General features: G+C 39.6%; 1 protein-coding gene across 1 annotated transcript in view; it reads left to right on the forward strand.

Moving 5' to 3' along the window:
• The window catches only part of cckbra (cholecystokinin B receptor a), a 76,782-nt gene extending 62,580 nt beyond the window's left edge, over positions 1-14,202 (forward strand). Inside the window, exons 4-5 of the mRNA XM_084106769.1 lie at positions 8,790-8,917; positions 12,391-14,202. Of these exons, the coding sequence (XP_083962895.1) occupies positions 8,790-8,917; positions 12,391-12,926 (664 nt within the window). The 3' untranslated portion in view covers positions 12,927-14,202. The remainder of the gene's footprint in view (positions 1-8,789; positions 8,918-12,390) is intronic.
• Positions 14,203-14,534: the final 332 nt, after the last annotated feature.

Below are 14,534 nucleotides of genomic sequence, written 5' to 3' on the forward strand. Positions count from 1 at the left end.
TGTAGATGAATACTCCTGTACTTCATCCACAATTATTGTATCCGATTCCTCCTCCCATTCCATGAAGTCAATCCTTGGCTTTTTCGTTAGTGACTGATGTAGTGACGTAAGGACTGTATATGCCCTCTTTTTAAATTTATCTGTCCACATATCTGTGGTTACAGCAATACCACCGTTGCTGCTTAGAGCTTTCTGGATGGCCTCCGAAATTTTCTGCTTATCAATGGAAGCCTGCTTCTTTGCCCGATCGCACACAATTTGCCGATGGGGTAAGATAGCACCAGCGTCAACGGCACCAAACTTAGCTCCTATGTCAATCAACGTCTGGGTCACTTGGTGGAATCCTTTACCAGAAACTTTACCTTTACCAGTTCATTTATCGAACGGGCGCATATCAAGAGAGCACAGGTCCACACATGCATCCGTCAGCTTTGATTTGACATCATGTGGTACTCTATTGGGATCTCGATGGACGGAACTTGTCAAGGTGTTCGTGGAGGTTTGGGGTTTAGCACACTTGTGATGCACCATGTTAGACGTACCCGTCTTGTGACTGTCATGAACATAAACAGCTTTTGTCATCCTGATTCACCACTTCATAAAACTTATTCTACCAGAAAGACTCGGGAGATAAAATGGTATAACAAAAGCATATATTTATTAACAGCCCAGTAAGCAAATTCTTTGGCGTAGGCTCCGTCCGTAGCGTGCAATCCGAGGGTAGCGGAAACTGCATTTCCTGCCTAAAGATGAAGGCAGGGGCGCAGCCAACCCCCAAAGATAGGTGGAGGAATAATTCCACCGGGACGGAGCCCACCCCCAAAGAATTGTAAGAAAAAAAGTATACCCACCAGTCGTGTATCCTGCGGTTAAACATAGAAAGAAAAATAAGTTAAACATAAAATAAGCATGGCGAATGTAAGTTCATAGAAGGTCTCATGGGCCAAGAGCTTTAATCAGTACAAAAAGCCACTTTTTTATTTATTATTATTATTATTATTTATGTATGCTGAGATGCTGAATCGCTAATCGGGCCACACAGGGACAAGGCCACAATGGACCACACATAGAAGCCATAATAGCGCAAGGTCATGATAGACCACATAGAGATAAAGCCACTATGGACCACACATAGAAGCCACAATAGCGCAAGGTCATGATAGACCACATATGGATGGACCATTAGACCGCGATGGGCCACACATAGACAAGGCCACGATGGACCATTAGACCACGATGGGCCGCACATAGACAAGGCCATGATGGACCACACATAGAAGCCATTATGGCGCAAGGTCGTGATAGACCACATAGAGACAAGGCCACGATGGACCACACATAGAAACCATGATAGAGCAAGGTTGTGATAGACCACATAGAGACAAGGCCGCACATAGAAGCCTTGTCTCTATGTGGTCTATCACAACCTTGCGCTATCATGGCTTCTATGTGCGGCCTTGTCTCTATGTGGTCTATTACAACCTTGCGCTATCATGGCTTCTATGTGTGGCCTATCGTGGTCTAATGGTCCATCGTGGCCTTGTCTTTATGTGGTCTATCATGACCTTGCTCTATTATGGCTTCTATGCGTGGTCCATCGTGGCCTTGTCTCTATGTAGTCTATCATGACCTTGCGCTATTGTGCCATTAGACCATTAGATGGACCATTAGACCACGATGGGCCGCACATAAAATCCATTGAAAGCGCAAGGTTGTTTAGCTATGCCTTTGAGTAATAAACGAACGAAAGTTTGCAGTGAAAAGACTTGGAAATTAGGATTGATAACTTTGCGTAAAATGTAATATCTGCGAGCAATCTACGAATGAAAGAAATAGTAGACGAGGAAGGAAATAAACTTGTAGACGAGGAAGGAACCACCGGCCATGATCAGGATGGGAAATAGAGGAATCTGGAAAGAAAAGCAAAACGTTATAAATGGAGACCAAGATGAAGTAAGAGCTTTTAAGGTGGAGGGAGCCACGTCTTCGTGAAGTACGGTCTAGCTGGATTGAGTAGATCATCTAATTTAACATTTCTCTGTTACGGGAGGGAAGGGTGATGGATCTGGGTTGGCTAAAGGCAAAGCCGTCTGAAGCCTGAAAACTAAAGCACGTAGCTATGGCATTGCAGTGGCCAGGAATGTGTGGCGACCTTAATTATAAAATTAAGACTACTGATTGCCAGATAAACGTCTCAGAAATGGCATAATCATCTGACAAGATGATCTGCCTTAATGATGGCAACCTTGCTTCATTAGCACAAGAAACATAATATGTTTAGCGACCACGTCAAACCCCAAAGGACGCTGGTGACGGCTATAGGAACATTTTTGTGAAGTGTGGATGAAACGAACCCTGAGCGAGCTTGGTAAATTCATCTGGCCTTTGCTGATCCAAGTATCCAAATCTGAGATGCACCCTTCGTCTAGCTGGATCTGGTCACTTAAATTATGCACGGAGTGGGCCAGCGTTAACAGACGAGAGATAAATGCCCTGCCTTGAGGAATGATACTCATAGCGAAATTTAGGTGAACGAACAGAGAAGCATATAAGTCTTAGATTATTTATTTATTTTTTTTGCAAGGATGATGTGACTGAATTACACAAACATTAAATGTATCAAAATATAAAACAGGATTTGAATCTTATCTTGCAGACCCCAAACTTATTAACGTAAGTGAATCAACCAGGCCAGTTAGTTCATTTTGGACAATATATATACATATATTTTTTTAAGTTCTAAAACATATGTCATGGAAATTCTTAATATGAATATAACCAACTAAATCTGACTTCTTAATACAATACTTACCTTAAAGGTCCCATGACATGAATTTTCCACTTTCTGAGGTTTTTTAACATTCATATTTTTCTCTGCCTTTGAGAAAATGGAAGCTCAACCGGGCTGATCTTGAATCTCCTCCTTATGACGTTATAAGGAGAAATGTTACCTCCCCTTTCTCTGCTTTGCCCGCCCAGAGAATATTTCTCGCCCATGAGAAAATGAGCTAGGAAGTAGAACGCGTGCGCACGATTTTAGTTTGTCCACGAGCGATATCATGGCTTTGAGCGAGCGAAGCATAATAATTGCTCAATAATTGGATGTACAAATGAACACCGAAGGGTACACACAGCTACACACCTCGGACAAGTAAGTCAACAAATGATATATAAGTGTGTTGCTTTACTGTTTATAGTTACCTAGCTTCTTACACGTAGAATGTGGCTGTCACATTAGCTATGCAGCTACTTGCGCTAATGTAAAGGTAGACAGCATCAAGTTACACATACTGTAACGCGAGTGTTGTACATTTCTTTGCTATTTGGATAACCGTTTTCCTGTTAGTTATATGGCGCGCGCGATATCCGCATTTCAAGATCGCAGAGCTTGATGTAATTGTAATAAGAAAAATTACAGACGTTACAGATCTCTCATGAAAAGGCAACAGTAGGTTCGCGTTAGCTACATGATAATAACTGTAAACCATCCGAATAAAGTACCGTATCCAGACATAATATTTTAAACTAACCATTCGGAAATGTCCTGCTGGAGCCGCTGAGTTGCAACTTCTTCATCCGTTGCTTCTACATCTGGATCAGATTCTGGGTCAAACTGAAATGCTTTAAGGACTGCGTGTCTTCGTGCCATTGCAATAGGCTATATCCAACATAAACAAACATGCATAGTAACTTTGCACAAGATGGTCATAGGCCACACCCACCCTCCACCTTGCGCCGCCTTTCTCCTCCTCATTAGTATTTAAAGCTACAGACACCGAAACAGCCCGTCTGAAGGAAGCTCAGTCTGGGACTGGCTTGTAGTGGCTATAATTCTGCACCGAGGCTGAATTTTTGGAAAGAGATTTCAGATACAGTACTAAGGACCACTAAGGCCTATATTAAAGCCTACAAAAAGTAGCATGTCATGGGACCTTTAAGTAAGGAGACGGCGTCCCATCAAGAAGCTACAATGACTACCTCGATGACACTTTGATGATCTGTTGTCTTTTGAGCATAGAATCCATTTCTCAGCTGTGCAGCATATACCTGACATGGCTCCCAAGTTGCTCTTTGTAGAAATAAAGTTTTATTCACGGCCGGGAGATCACTGGCCACAACAACCAATTGAGTCTCTTAAATAGAAAGATAAATGAACATTTAAATCATACGGTTGAGTAAAAACAATGTCACTCGAGTCTTCTTCACTGTGATTAGTTCTGGTGATTGGTTTGTTATGATAAAAGCTAATCATATGACTGTTAGTTCTACTGTGTTAAGCATTTTTTGGCTAAGTATGTGGCCTTTGACCGGAGCATCCTTAGTCTGCATTTCTCTGTACATTTAATGTGGAAATCCCCATCACATAAAATATTTCTATCACATATATCAGTGGATTAAAGTAATCACCAGGAAAGGTTGTGTGTTACAGCGATTGTACACATTTTCTATAATTGTAGATCTAAATTGTAAGTATTAAAGGACCTTAATAATATGAATTTTAAGTAAATATGGTATAAAATAGTTGTTTGTGAAATTTTAACACTTATGTAAATATGACATTTACTGCCATTGTATTATACTGTATATCTACTACAGCATGCATAACAGCCAATGACCAACTTGCTCTCTTCTAGCTCAACTTCTTTCCTTTTCCAGATATGGTCATATTTTTACATGTTAATTTTTTTTTTTTTTTTTTACAAACTTTTTGTCATTGGTTTGTATTTTCCATTGATTTAGTTGTTTTGTAAACTTTAATATATTTAACAGTATTGATGCTGTTATAGGGATAGTTATATTTGCAGAAACGATCGTGATATTCATAAAACTAGATGTACCGCATGGCGGTACAAAATATGACCGCCGCTCAGGCCTGCACTGGCTTTCCACAAAAATAAATGACGTGGAGCAATTTGGCTGTATTGCGTGTTTATGTATAAACCTAAAAAAAGTAGTAGTATATGCATGTCTGTCTGTGTGTGTGTGTATGTGTGTGTGTTTGTGTATGTGTGTGTCTGTGTGTGTGTGTCTGTGCGTGTATGTATGCGTGCGTACATGTGTGTGCGCGTGTGTGTTTGTGTGTGTGTGTCTGTGCATGTGGATTTGTATGTGTGTGTATGGGTGTGTGTCTGTGCGTGTGGATGTCAGTGTGTGTGCATGCTTGCGTTTGTTTGTATTCCTGCATGTGTGTGTGTGACAGTATCATCCTAAACCAGCAACCCTTCGCTCAACACCACCATCTACAGGCCGATGAGTGTACAGTCACTAAATGTGCACATAAATGAATTTATTTTATACCCCCCCATGGATGAAATTCTACGAAACTTAGCATACCCCCAGAGGATGTCAAGTTAATCATACACATGAAATATGGTGCAGTTCTGAACATCTCAACTGAAGATAGGGGTGATTAAAGCAGAATAATATTGCATTTTCATTTTTTATGGGAAGGGGCGCAAATCACAAATGAGTGATTATGGGCTAGGTTGATGTGGGCCCTTAAGACCAACATACCATAAAAATTTCTTCATCCTCGGTGCCACGGTTCAGGTAGTTATTTAGGAAAAACTGCATTTTTTGGGTTTGGGGGGGCCCAGCGCGGGGGGGGGAGTGGCCCCCGGGGACCAAACGAAATTTTTCCGTAAAAGTCTAGTGGGGCTACATGCCCACCAAATTTCATGTTCCCCGGTGTTTCGGTGTCCCTGGTATCGTTGACGAAAAATTGACGGGGGGCCCAGCGCGGGGGGGGGGGAGTGGCCCCCGGGGACCAAACGAAATTTTTCCGTAAAAGTCTAGTGGGGCTACATGCCCACCAAATTTCATGTTCCCCGGTGTTTCGGTGTCCCTGGTATCGTTGACGAAAAATTCACGGGGGGCCCAGCGCGGGGGGGGGAGTGGCCCCCGGGGACCAAACGAAATTTTTTCGTAAAAGTCTAGTGGGGCTACATGCCCACCAAATTTCATGTTCCCCGGTGTTTCGGTGACCCTGGTATCGTTGACGAAAAATTCAGTAGATGACAAAAAAAAAAAAAAAAAAAAACTTTGACAATCCCTATATGACCGCTTTCGCTAGCTACGCTAGCGGCGGTCATAATAATATGCCCCCTAGTGTTTGGTTAAAGTCTGCAATCATTTCTAGATAAGTTGATATCTTCCCGGCGATCGGGAAGTGATTGGTAAATAACATCTGTAAATGCCGAAGCAATAACGAATTCAGAGAAGGGCATGTAACACGTTGAATTAGCTACTGCTCCTTTACGGTGGAACGCACTCTCTCAGTGGTAAGTGAGCAGACGTATTAGGAGCGCGACCTGTGAATATGGCATATGCATATAAAGCCAGTTTAATATTTCTGTTACTCTTAAGCTTGTTTTATTTTTTATTCAGTTACACAGTTGTTAGTGAGTATTTTTGCAAACTGCCCATGTGAGCGTGGGATCGACGACGCTGATTTTACTAGATTACCACTGCACTGTGGAATATCAGTAACGCAAATCTTTGCGTACACTTTGATACAAACATTAAGGCGAGCTATCCTGCCCTGCTGTTTAAAGCATTGCAGTATGTTGTGTTGCAGTCTGCAGATCAGCAGTTTTTAAAGGATAACTGTTGCCACAATGCAAACATGGGTATTTTTGTTAATCTACCCAAGGCAAACTTTCGTTTAAAAGCATAATGGAAACGCCACTTTTAAGTTTGACCACGATCGTTATGATTGTAAAGCGCTTTGGGTGTACAGTAGTGCATATGAAAGCGCTATATGAATGCCTCATTCATTCATTCATTCAACTGAAGGGGTCAAGACTGGTTCTATGTGTTTCTGTCCTTCAAAAACTTGCATGGTGTCAGAAGTGGGATACAATGGCCCAGTGACTTTGTCGTATCAATCCATTGGTTTTTAATGACAACATTTCTGATAACTGGAAGAAGTTTGAAAAGGAATGGCACATGTGGGCCTGTCAGATAAATCAAAGAAGGTACAAGCCTACACTTTGTTAAACCCATCCGCTCCCGAAGCGGTTGATAAATCTGAAACATTTGTCTATGTGGTTGGGGAAGATTATGAGGATCCAGAGGTACTTCTAACTAAATTGTAACTAAATTAAAACTAAAACTAAAAAAAAAAAAAAAAGCAAAAAAACACTTGTTTTGCTCTGTTTAAATGAGAAAAAAACTTCAAACATCACGCAGGTATTATTAGAGATCACACAGTATACATTTGTTTTGCATAAAAAGGTGCTTCCTAATATCACACCCTCATCTCTTACATCTACTTCCTGGTCAGATTAGTATTGCTTTTATTGCCTTTGTGCTGGAGCTCGTAATGAATTTGAAAGCCACACAGGAAACAAGAGGAGAGAAAAGTGTCTTTGATATCAGATAAGTGCAACATGGAAAGGAGCTGCAAGCACAAAGCTGTCTGATAGATGAAAAAGATCAGAGGAACAGGGTAGCATAGATGCTTTCAGGGAACACCCCCACTCTGTCATTTGAATATTATAAAATGATGTCATATTACTGGATGCAGCTTTTTAATTTAAATTTTGACATTCAAGTATTGAACCTGAACCTGTTTCAAGGTTTGGGTTCTCGAGCCACTGTTGTCGTGCAAATGAGCGGCCAGAACACATTAAAAGTTTTCTGTTTTCGGTTGAAACGGTATCATGTAAGTGGCCCCTAAGTTAATAATTAATGATATTTGCAATGGAAGTGAATCAGTCACAAACTTACATTAGCTGGACAATAACTTTATTCTAAAGCTGCTGTAAAGCCAAAACAATCTCTGTTACTTTGATTTCCTATTATCACTTTAAAGCTGCTTTGAAACAATCTATATTGTTAAAAGCACTATATAAATGAAGGTGACTTGACTTGACTTATTGCATTGCCCTATTGCATGCCAGAGCTGACCATCACATAATTTTAAATATGATGTGATGGAGTCTGTTAGCTTTTGTTGTTCTTTGCAAATAATTATAATTGACTGCAAAAGTTAGTTAAACAATATTATATTGCTGTTGTACTTAATATCACCACAGCCACAGGTGATCAAAGCTATTTATTAAGTTCAGAATTCAGTACAACAACACTTAATTTTGTGTGACACTTTTGAAATACTTGATTCTGAGTGGTCACTTGTGGTATTCAGTGATCAGATATTTACTAATATTCTGTAACAGTAACAACTATATATCATACTGCTCATGATGCGGGTAACTGAAATAATCTTGCATTTCAGTTATCAGCTGTGTGGACAATAACCTCAGAGGACTTCAGTATTAATATTATTGTATCACGTGTTGCTTCAGTATGTTGATTGTTTTGTAATAGAGGTTTTTCTTAGATGAGGTTTTAAGATAATATTCAGGAAAGATAATAACGAAAATAGTTCCAAAAGAAACCAAAGAATCAAGCTTTTCTTATCACCAAGAGTCAAACAGATTGAAACAGAATTGTAAGTAAAAATACAGCAATTTATCCTCGCTCATAGCATTCTACTCTTCTACTCTGTGGCACTTATGTTCTCTGGGTTGGTTTCTTATTATAGGACTCTTAATATAAGAGAACTTCAACTGAATCTCAGATCTTCTGGTTTTTACAATTTCCTTAAGCTTATGACTTTTTTGGAAAAATGCAGCACAGTACGGTCTCACCTCTCATCTCTCGGGTTCTCATATGTTTACTACTGAAATGTAGTCCTTTGGTTTCATTGTTATACTTATTGTCTTATCTGTATTGAATCCCTGCCTTTTCATTTACAGATATTTTGCTTTCTTTCTCTCTGTTAGGTACGTCTTGTTGCTCTTCATTCTATTCTTCATCCCAGGTGTGGTGATGATAATTTCCTACGGTCTTATATCCAGAGAACTTTACAGAGGGATTCAGTTTGAACTGGAGCAGAAGAAAGACTCTAGTGGTATGAATCTTTTTTTTCTTCTTCTTTGTAAAAGCCCTCACACCACAATTTCATTAAGCCCTTGAAGCCCTGAGTATTCTGAAGCATGCATGTTCACCTTGATGAACCACCTGGAAAACTTCTAAAAGATTGCACTTGTTTAGCCACCAGTCATTTTCCATTTAACGTTTTTCTGCTAGCACTTTAATCCAATTTAAACTTATCCTTTGGATTTCCAGTAGTGAGCCAATGAAGCCAAAATTTAAACAACTCTAATTCGGTATTGTTTACTGGCTATGGTGTTTACTGGATTCATGTGTGCCAAACAGCCAGTCAAAAGTTTTGTCATGTCATCATTTTAGACCTTTCTTTTTTAGAAACCTTTTGGAAACTCTTTTTTTTTTTTTGCATGATGTAACTGCTACGAGTTAGGTGGCTTGCTTTCTTTGGCATTCTCAGAGGCTCAACAGACTATTGCCTTCTCTTCCCATTTTGTGTTAGAGGCTGCATCTCCCATGGCGAGGACTGAATGCACTAAGGTCATGCTGAGTACCTCCCTGTGTGTTAAGGTTATTTGTGCACTGATGTGCTGGAAGTTCTTTCAGGGAGAAGCTTTAGACAACTTCAGTGAGGTGGAAAGGGGTACTTCTGAGGCAGGGTTCGAATTATGATTTCATCTTTGAGGGGGTCTCTTTAAAAAAAGAAAAAAAAAGTAGTCTATGAGCAGGCGCAGTGTAGCTTACTAATGTAAATAAATAAAAATGTTTAGCGTTAGCGTTTCTAACACAATTCAATTTAAATAGTACATTTGGTTTCATTTGTCGTTTAATGAGGTCTAACATATGTTGTTAGTGATGAGAATTTTCACGTGAATAAATAAACAGATCCGACAATTGAAATCCTGTATTTATGTGGTCCAGTGGCAGAACTTTTGCCAAGCGTGTCAGAGGTTCTGGGTTATAATCCGCACTCGTATAGGTTTTTTTTTTTTTTCTCATCAAAACCGATTATGTTTATCAGTGGTTGTATATCAGGCAAGGACACGTTTGTGTGCATTTTGGTTTGTAATTTCACCGGAACGAATAGAGAGTCTCCACAACGGATTGAAGCGTGCGTCCGAGTGAAGACTGTGCGCGAGCCACAAGAGAATACAGTATCTGCGCCATGATCGCAGCTGCAACGAGCACTTTGATCACTTGATTTAAAAACAACACATTTCAGCGCTAGATCGCGCCTCTTATTTAACAAACGAACTAAATGAATGCTCTGCTAGTTAACTGAAGATGTTTTATTTATTTGTATTGGTAGGCTATATTAGTGCCGCGAGATGTTTCAAAAGTGGTGGGGACAATATTGACCTTAGCAAAAAGTGGTGGGAACATGTCCCACCCGCAAATTACGCCTATGTTAAAATAACACTTACCTGATGGATTATTTATGCTACTGCTAGATCGGACGTTGACGTCACTTCTGTGAGTTGAGAAAAGTCGGTAAAAGTCCTGGCAGAAAGCGAAGCATAAGGATGTAGTGTGATGATGATCTGAGATCCCGCGAGATCCATGTGTTTGGCATCTTGTCCTATCTTTTAAGTCACGCTACAGTAGTCTGAAGGAAAAAGTGCTTTATTTGTAATTTAAAATAATGGTGCTGATGATTTTTAGAGACCCCCACAGGTGTATGATTTTACTGCTTTCATGGGAGCTCATCCTCTCTCTATGGGAGCTCAGCTCCCACTGGCTCTCACGTAATTCGAACCATGTTCTGAGGGCATTGCAGTTAAAGACCTCCACAGGTATCTTTTATTAGAAGTGTCCCTCAAAAAGTAGGCTACTATTTGTACCATTGCTGGGATCAAATAAATGAGGCTGGAAAAAAAAACGAGAGTGAATACTGAAGTTAATATTTTGGGTATTTGGGTATTGGGTTAATATTCAGAGTAGGGACGTGCAGAACAAGATCTTTACATATTTAAACAGGCTACTGGTTATAAAGGTTGTTATTTTCTAGGGGTGTCAAAATTTATCGTTTCTACGATGCATCGCGATGCAAACGAGGACGATTCGGTATCGGTTCAGTAATAGACCATAACCGATTATAATGTACTGACGCTTTTCTGACGTCATTTGTCACGTACGTGCTTTGTCGCGGTAGCATACAATGGCAGAGGGAGGTGAGACGCGAGTGCGAGTAATTAAAAATGCTCCAATTACTTTTAAAGCCTACATCTGGGCACATTTCGGCTTTTATGAACAACCTGGTAAGCACGACCTGCAGAAGACACGCGCTGTGTGCGCTCATGTCACGCACAAACAGAATATGCAGGAGGTAATACCACTAACTTGATAAACCACGTTATCCGCTTTCACCCCAAGCTGTTAACGCCTGGCAGAGTCTGACTGCTTTAGAGTAAGCGGATGAGCTCCAACGTCTCCCGAATACGTAGCCAAAAATAAATCATCCACCTGCCCCAATAACTTTTTCTGATTTAAGTATCTGCACCCGATGGTCAAATTACAATTATTCTGTGTTGTTATGCGTGATTATAAATGGATGATTGTCACCTTCAACAGCGGATTCGGCGACGGTTGATGCGCGCATCTTTAATGGTAACATAATACACTGATTAATGAGCGCTGGTTTTAAATGAACATTTCTTTAAAACCAAATTTATTTGACAGATTTTCCTTTTCTTAATGGCATAAACAAGCTTTACTCCCTTGAAACTTAAACTGGAATGTCACTGTTTGAACAGGCGAGCACACACATGCACGCACACATTACTTTTGAAGAAAAAATTAAAATTGAGGATGCGGTGCATCGCGATGCATTGTGATATCAAATTGAACTGAATCGATGACATGATAATCGTAATCGAACCGAACCGTGAGACCAGTGTCGGTTCACACCCCTATTATTTTCCTTACTTTGTTAATCCCTTGTATCAGGTCCATGCAGAGTGTTACAAGATACTTATACAAATTAACCCTCCCATCCTCGTAATGTTATTGTGCCCTGCAAAACCCACATTATGCCATCTACATTAAACCTTGGTGACACTAGACTTTTTGAAAGCTCTTGCTCTAATGCTCTAGGACTTCCGTGTTTAGTAAATATAGTAATAATTTCAAAAACCTTTTTTAAATACACCATATACTCAATACTTTCTTGCAGCACTGCTAATATGCAGCTTTAAAGTTTGTGTTCTTTGAATTCAACCAAGAGGTCAATCTGTGGCATTTAAATCCTCTGTTAGTTACAGGTCTTCTCATTATACAGATTCAAAAGTTAGAGTTCAGCAACCTTTGAATGCAGAGGATTGTGAAATGTCTTCTGCATTTCTTCCAGTCTCTCCATTTACTTTCATTCATGGGTATGAATGGAAGTCAATGGAGTGCAGATTTCTTGTGTTAAACAGAAATAACATACATTTTCTTTTAAAAACGTAATAGAGTGAATGTACACCTTCTTAATTTCTTCACTTCTTTTAATTACAGGCGTAAGGAATGGGTTGAATGGTGTAATGTCTCCTGGCCATGATGAGAGCGATGGATGTTACATCCAGGTCCCAAAGAAACCCTCTGCTATAGAACTTTCTGCCCTGACTACCTCAGCAACCGTCAAGACAGACCGTCCACGGAGCAACACCTCAGAGGCTAAGCTCATTGCTAAGAAGCGAGTGATACGAATGCTGATCATTATAGTTGCCATGTTCTTTGTATGCTGGATGCCTCTGTACTCAGCCAACACCTGGAAGGCTTTTGACCAAAAGTCAGCCCAGCGCACTCTTTCCGGAGCTCCTATCTCCTTCATTCAGCTGCTGTCCTATACCTCAGCCTGCGTCAACCCTATTATCTACTGCTTCATGAACACCCGCTTCCGCAAGGCTCTCATTGTCACCTTTGGGTGTTGCAGGCGGCCGTGCCACAACCGGAGGAAGAGGAGGGAAGGTGATGATGAGATCACTGGGGTCACAGGGGCATCCATAACAAAGTTCAGTTATACCACCATTAGCACGGTAGGACAGTGTTAGCATTAGCATTGCAGGTGTCTCCAGTTTGAACCATGAGCTGTGTGCTTGTGACATTTACTGCTTGTTTAGGAGTTTAGATCACCAAATGTGTTCTTCATTTTCATGGTGTCAGTGTTCATTTTTATTTGGAAAAAATACCTCATTTGTCTGTTCTTTCTGGCCAAAGTCGGTGTGTCTATCTATGGTTGTGTCTTCAACTTTTAGCATTGTGATACAATCAAAGGGTGCGGTACATGGGATGTGCAAAGATGTAGCTTTCTTTTAATTGTGTAAAATCTTATCATGCATGGGATTTGTTAGTAGGGAAATACCATAGAAATATTCTTGTATCTTTGATGTTATGGAACCAAATACTGCATGTAGCATGATCAAACAATAGAGTACTGGTAGATAGCTGCTTTCTGGCTACAAAATGGTACAGTCTATTTTGAGTGTTGTGATGTCTGTATTTTTTGTTCACTCTTTTGTTAGTTGTATAATAGAATCTTTGTCTTAATGAGCTTTGCTTAAATGACCCCACTGAGAGTCATTCTATTGTATATTCTGATAATAACAGCATAATATGGTCTTGTAGGAGATAATGTTTAATCTGTGCTCCTTTTTTGATGCACATCTCTTACAAGTTATCCTTCATGAAGATGTATCAGGTGGACAAGACAATTCAGTCATCAACGGAATAACGGTCTCTTGGAAATCTTCATCCCAGCTGATGTTATTAAATGGTCAATAAGCTGCATGACCAACGCTATCTCACGACCAATTCGTACGAATGAGTAAAAGGTGTCTAATTCTTACACCTCACTTGTACGAATTCGTACGATTTGTCTAAACCCACGTGATGGGTACACTGTAAAATCCAACAGTGATTCTAACTAACACTTTTTTGTTAACTTTACTTAATGTCTTAACTTAATTGTAAAAATCTAGTAATCTGTACTATTCACATACTATGCTTTGTTTACTCAGAAAACCCAAGTTAAGATTAATTGATTGGTTTGAGTGTTTTTGAGGCAGGAAAATTCTTAATGGACTTTTCACTATTTTCCTCCACTTCTGCAGTTATTTTTCTCTGTTTGCATTCAATCATTTCCCAAAGTCATTTTGAATGTTGAATTGTCAATGCAACAAAATAAATAAATTAAAAAAATAAAATAAAAAAAATATATATATATATAAGCTGACTTCATAAATTGATGTTGATTTTCCTAAAATGTTCTTTGTCACCATTATGGCGATTAGTGATCCCTTTGGTTGGGCACTTGGAACTTAATTTATACTATTGTAATTATCTTCCCATTGATGCAGCAATGCAACAAGAAATCAGTTATTTGGTTTCAAAGGAAGAAAAGATATATATATATATATATATATATATATATATATATATATATATATATATATATATATATATATATATATATATATAACAGCTAGATTCATCTTCAATCACCCCATCAAGGACGGTCCGAAATCTTGGAGTAACATTTGATGACCAGCTGACCTTCACAGATCACATTTCAAAGACAGCTCGATCATGCAGGTTTGCACTGCACAACATCAGGAAGATCAGGCCTTTCCTAACTGAGCATGCAACACAACTTCTCGTCC

This window comes from Abramis brama (assembly GCF_963993115.1).
Source record: "Abramis brama genome assembly, chromosome: 2".
Taxonomy (NCBI): Eukaryota; Metazoa; Chordata; class Actinopteri; order Cypriniformes; family Leuciscidae; genus Abramis; species Abramis brama.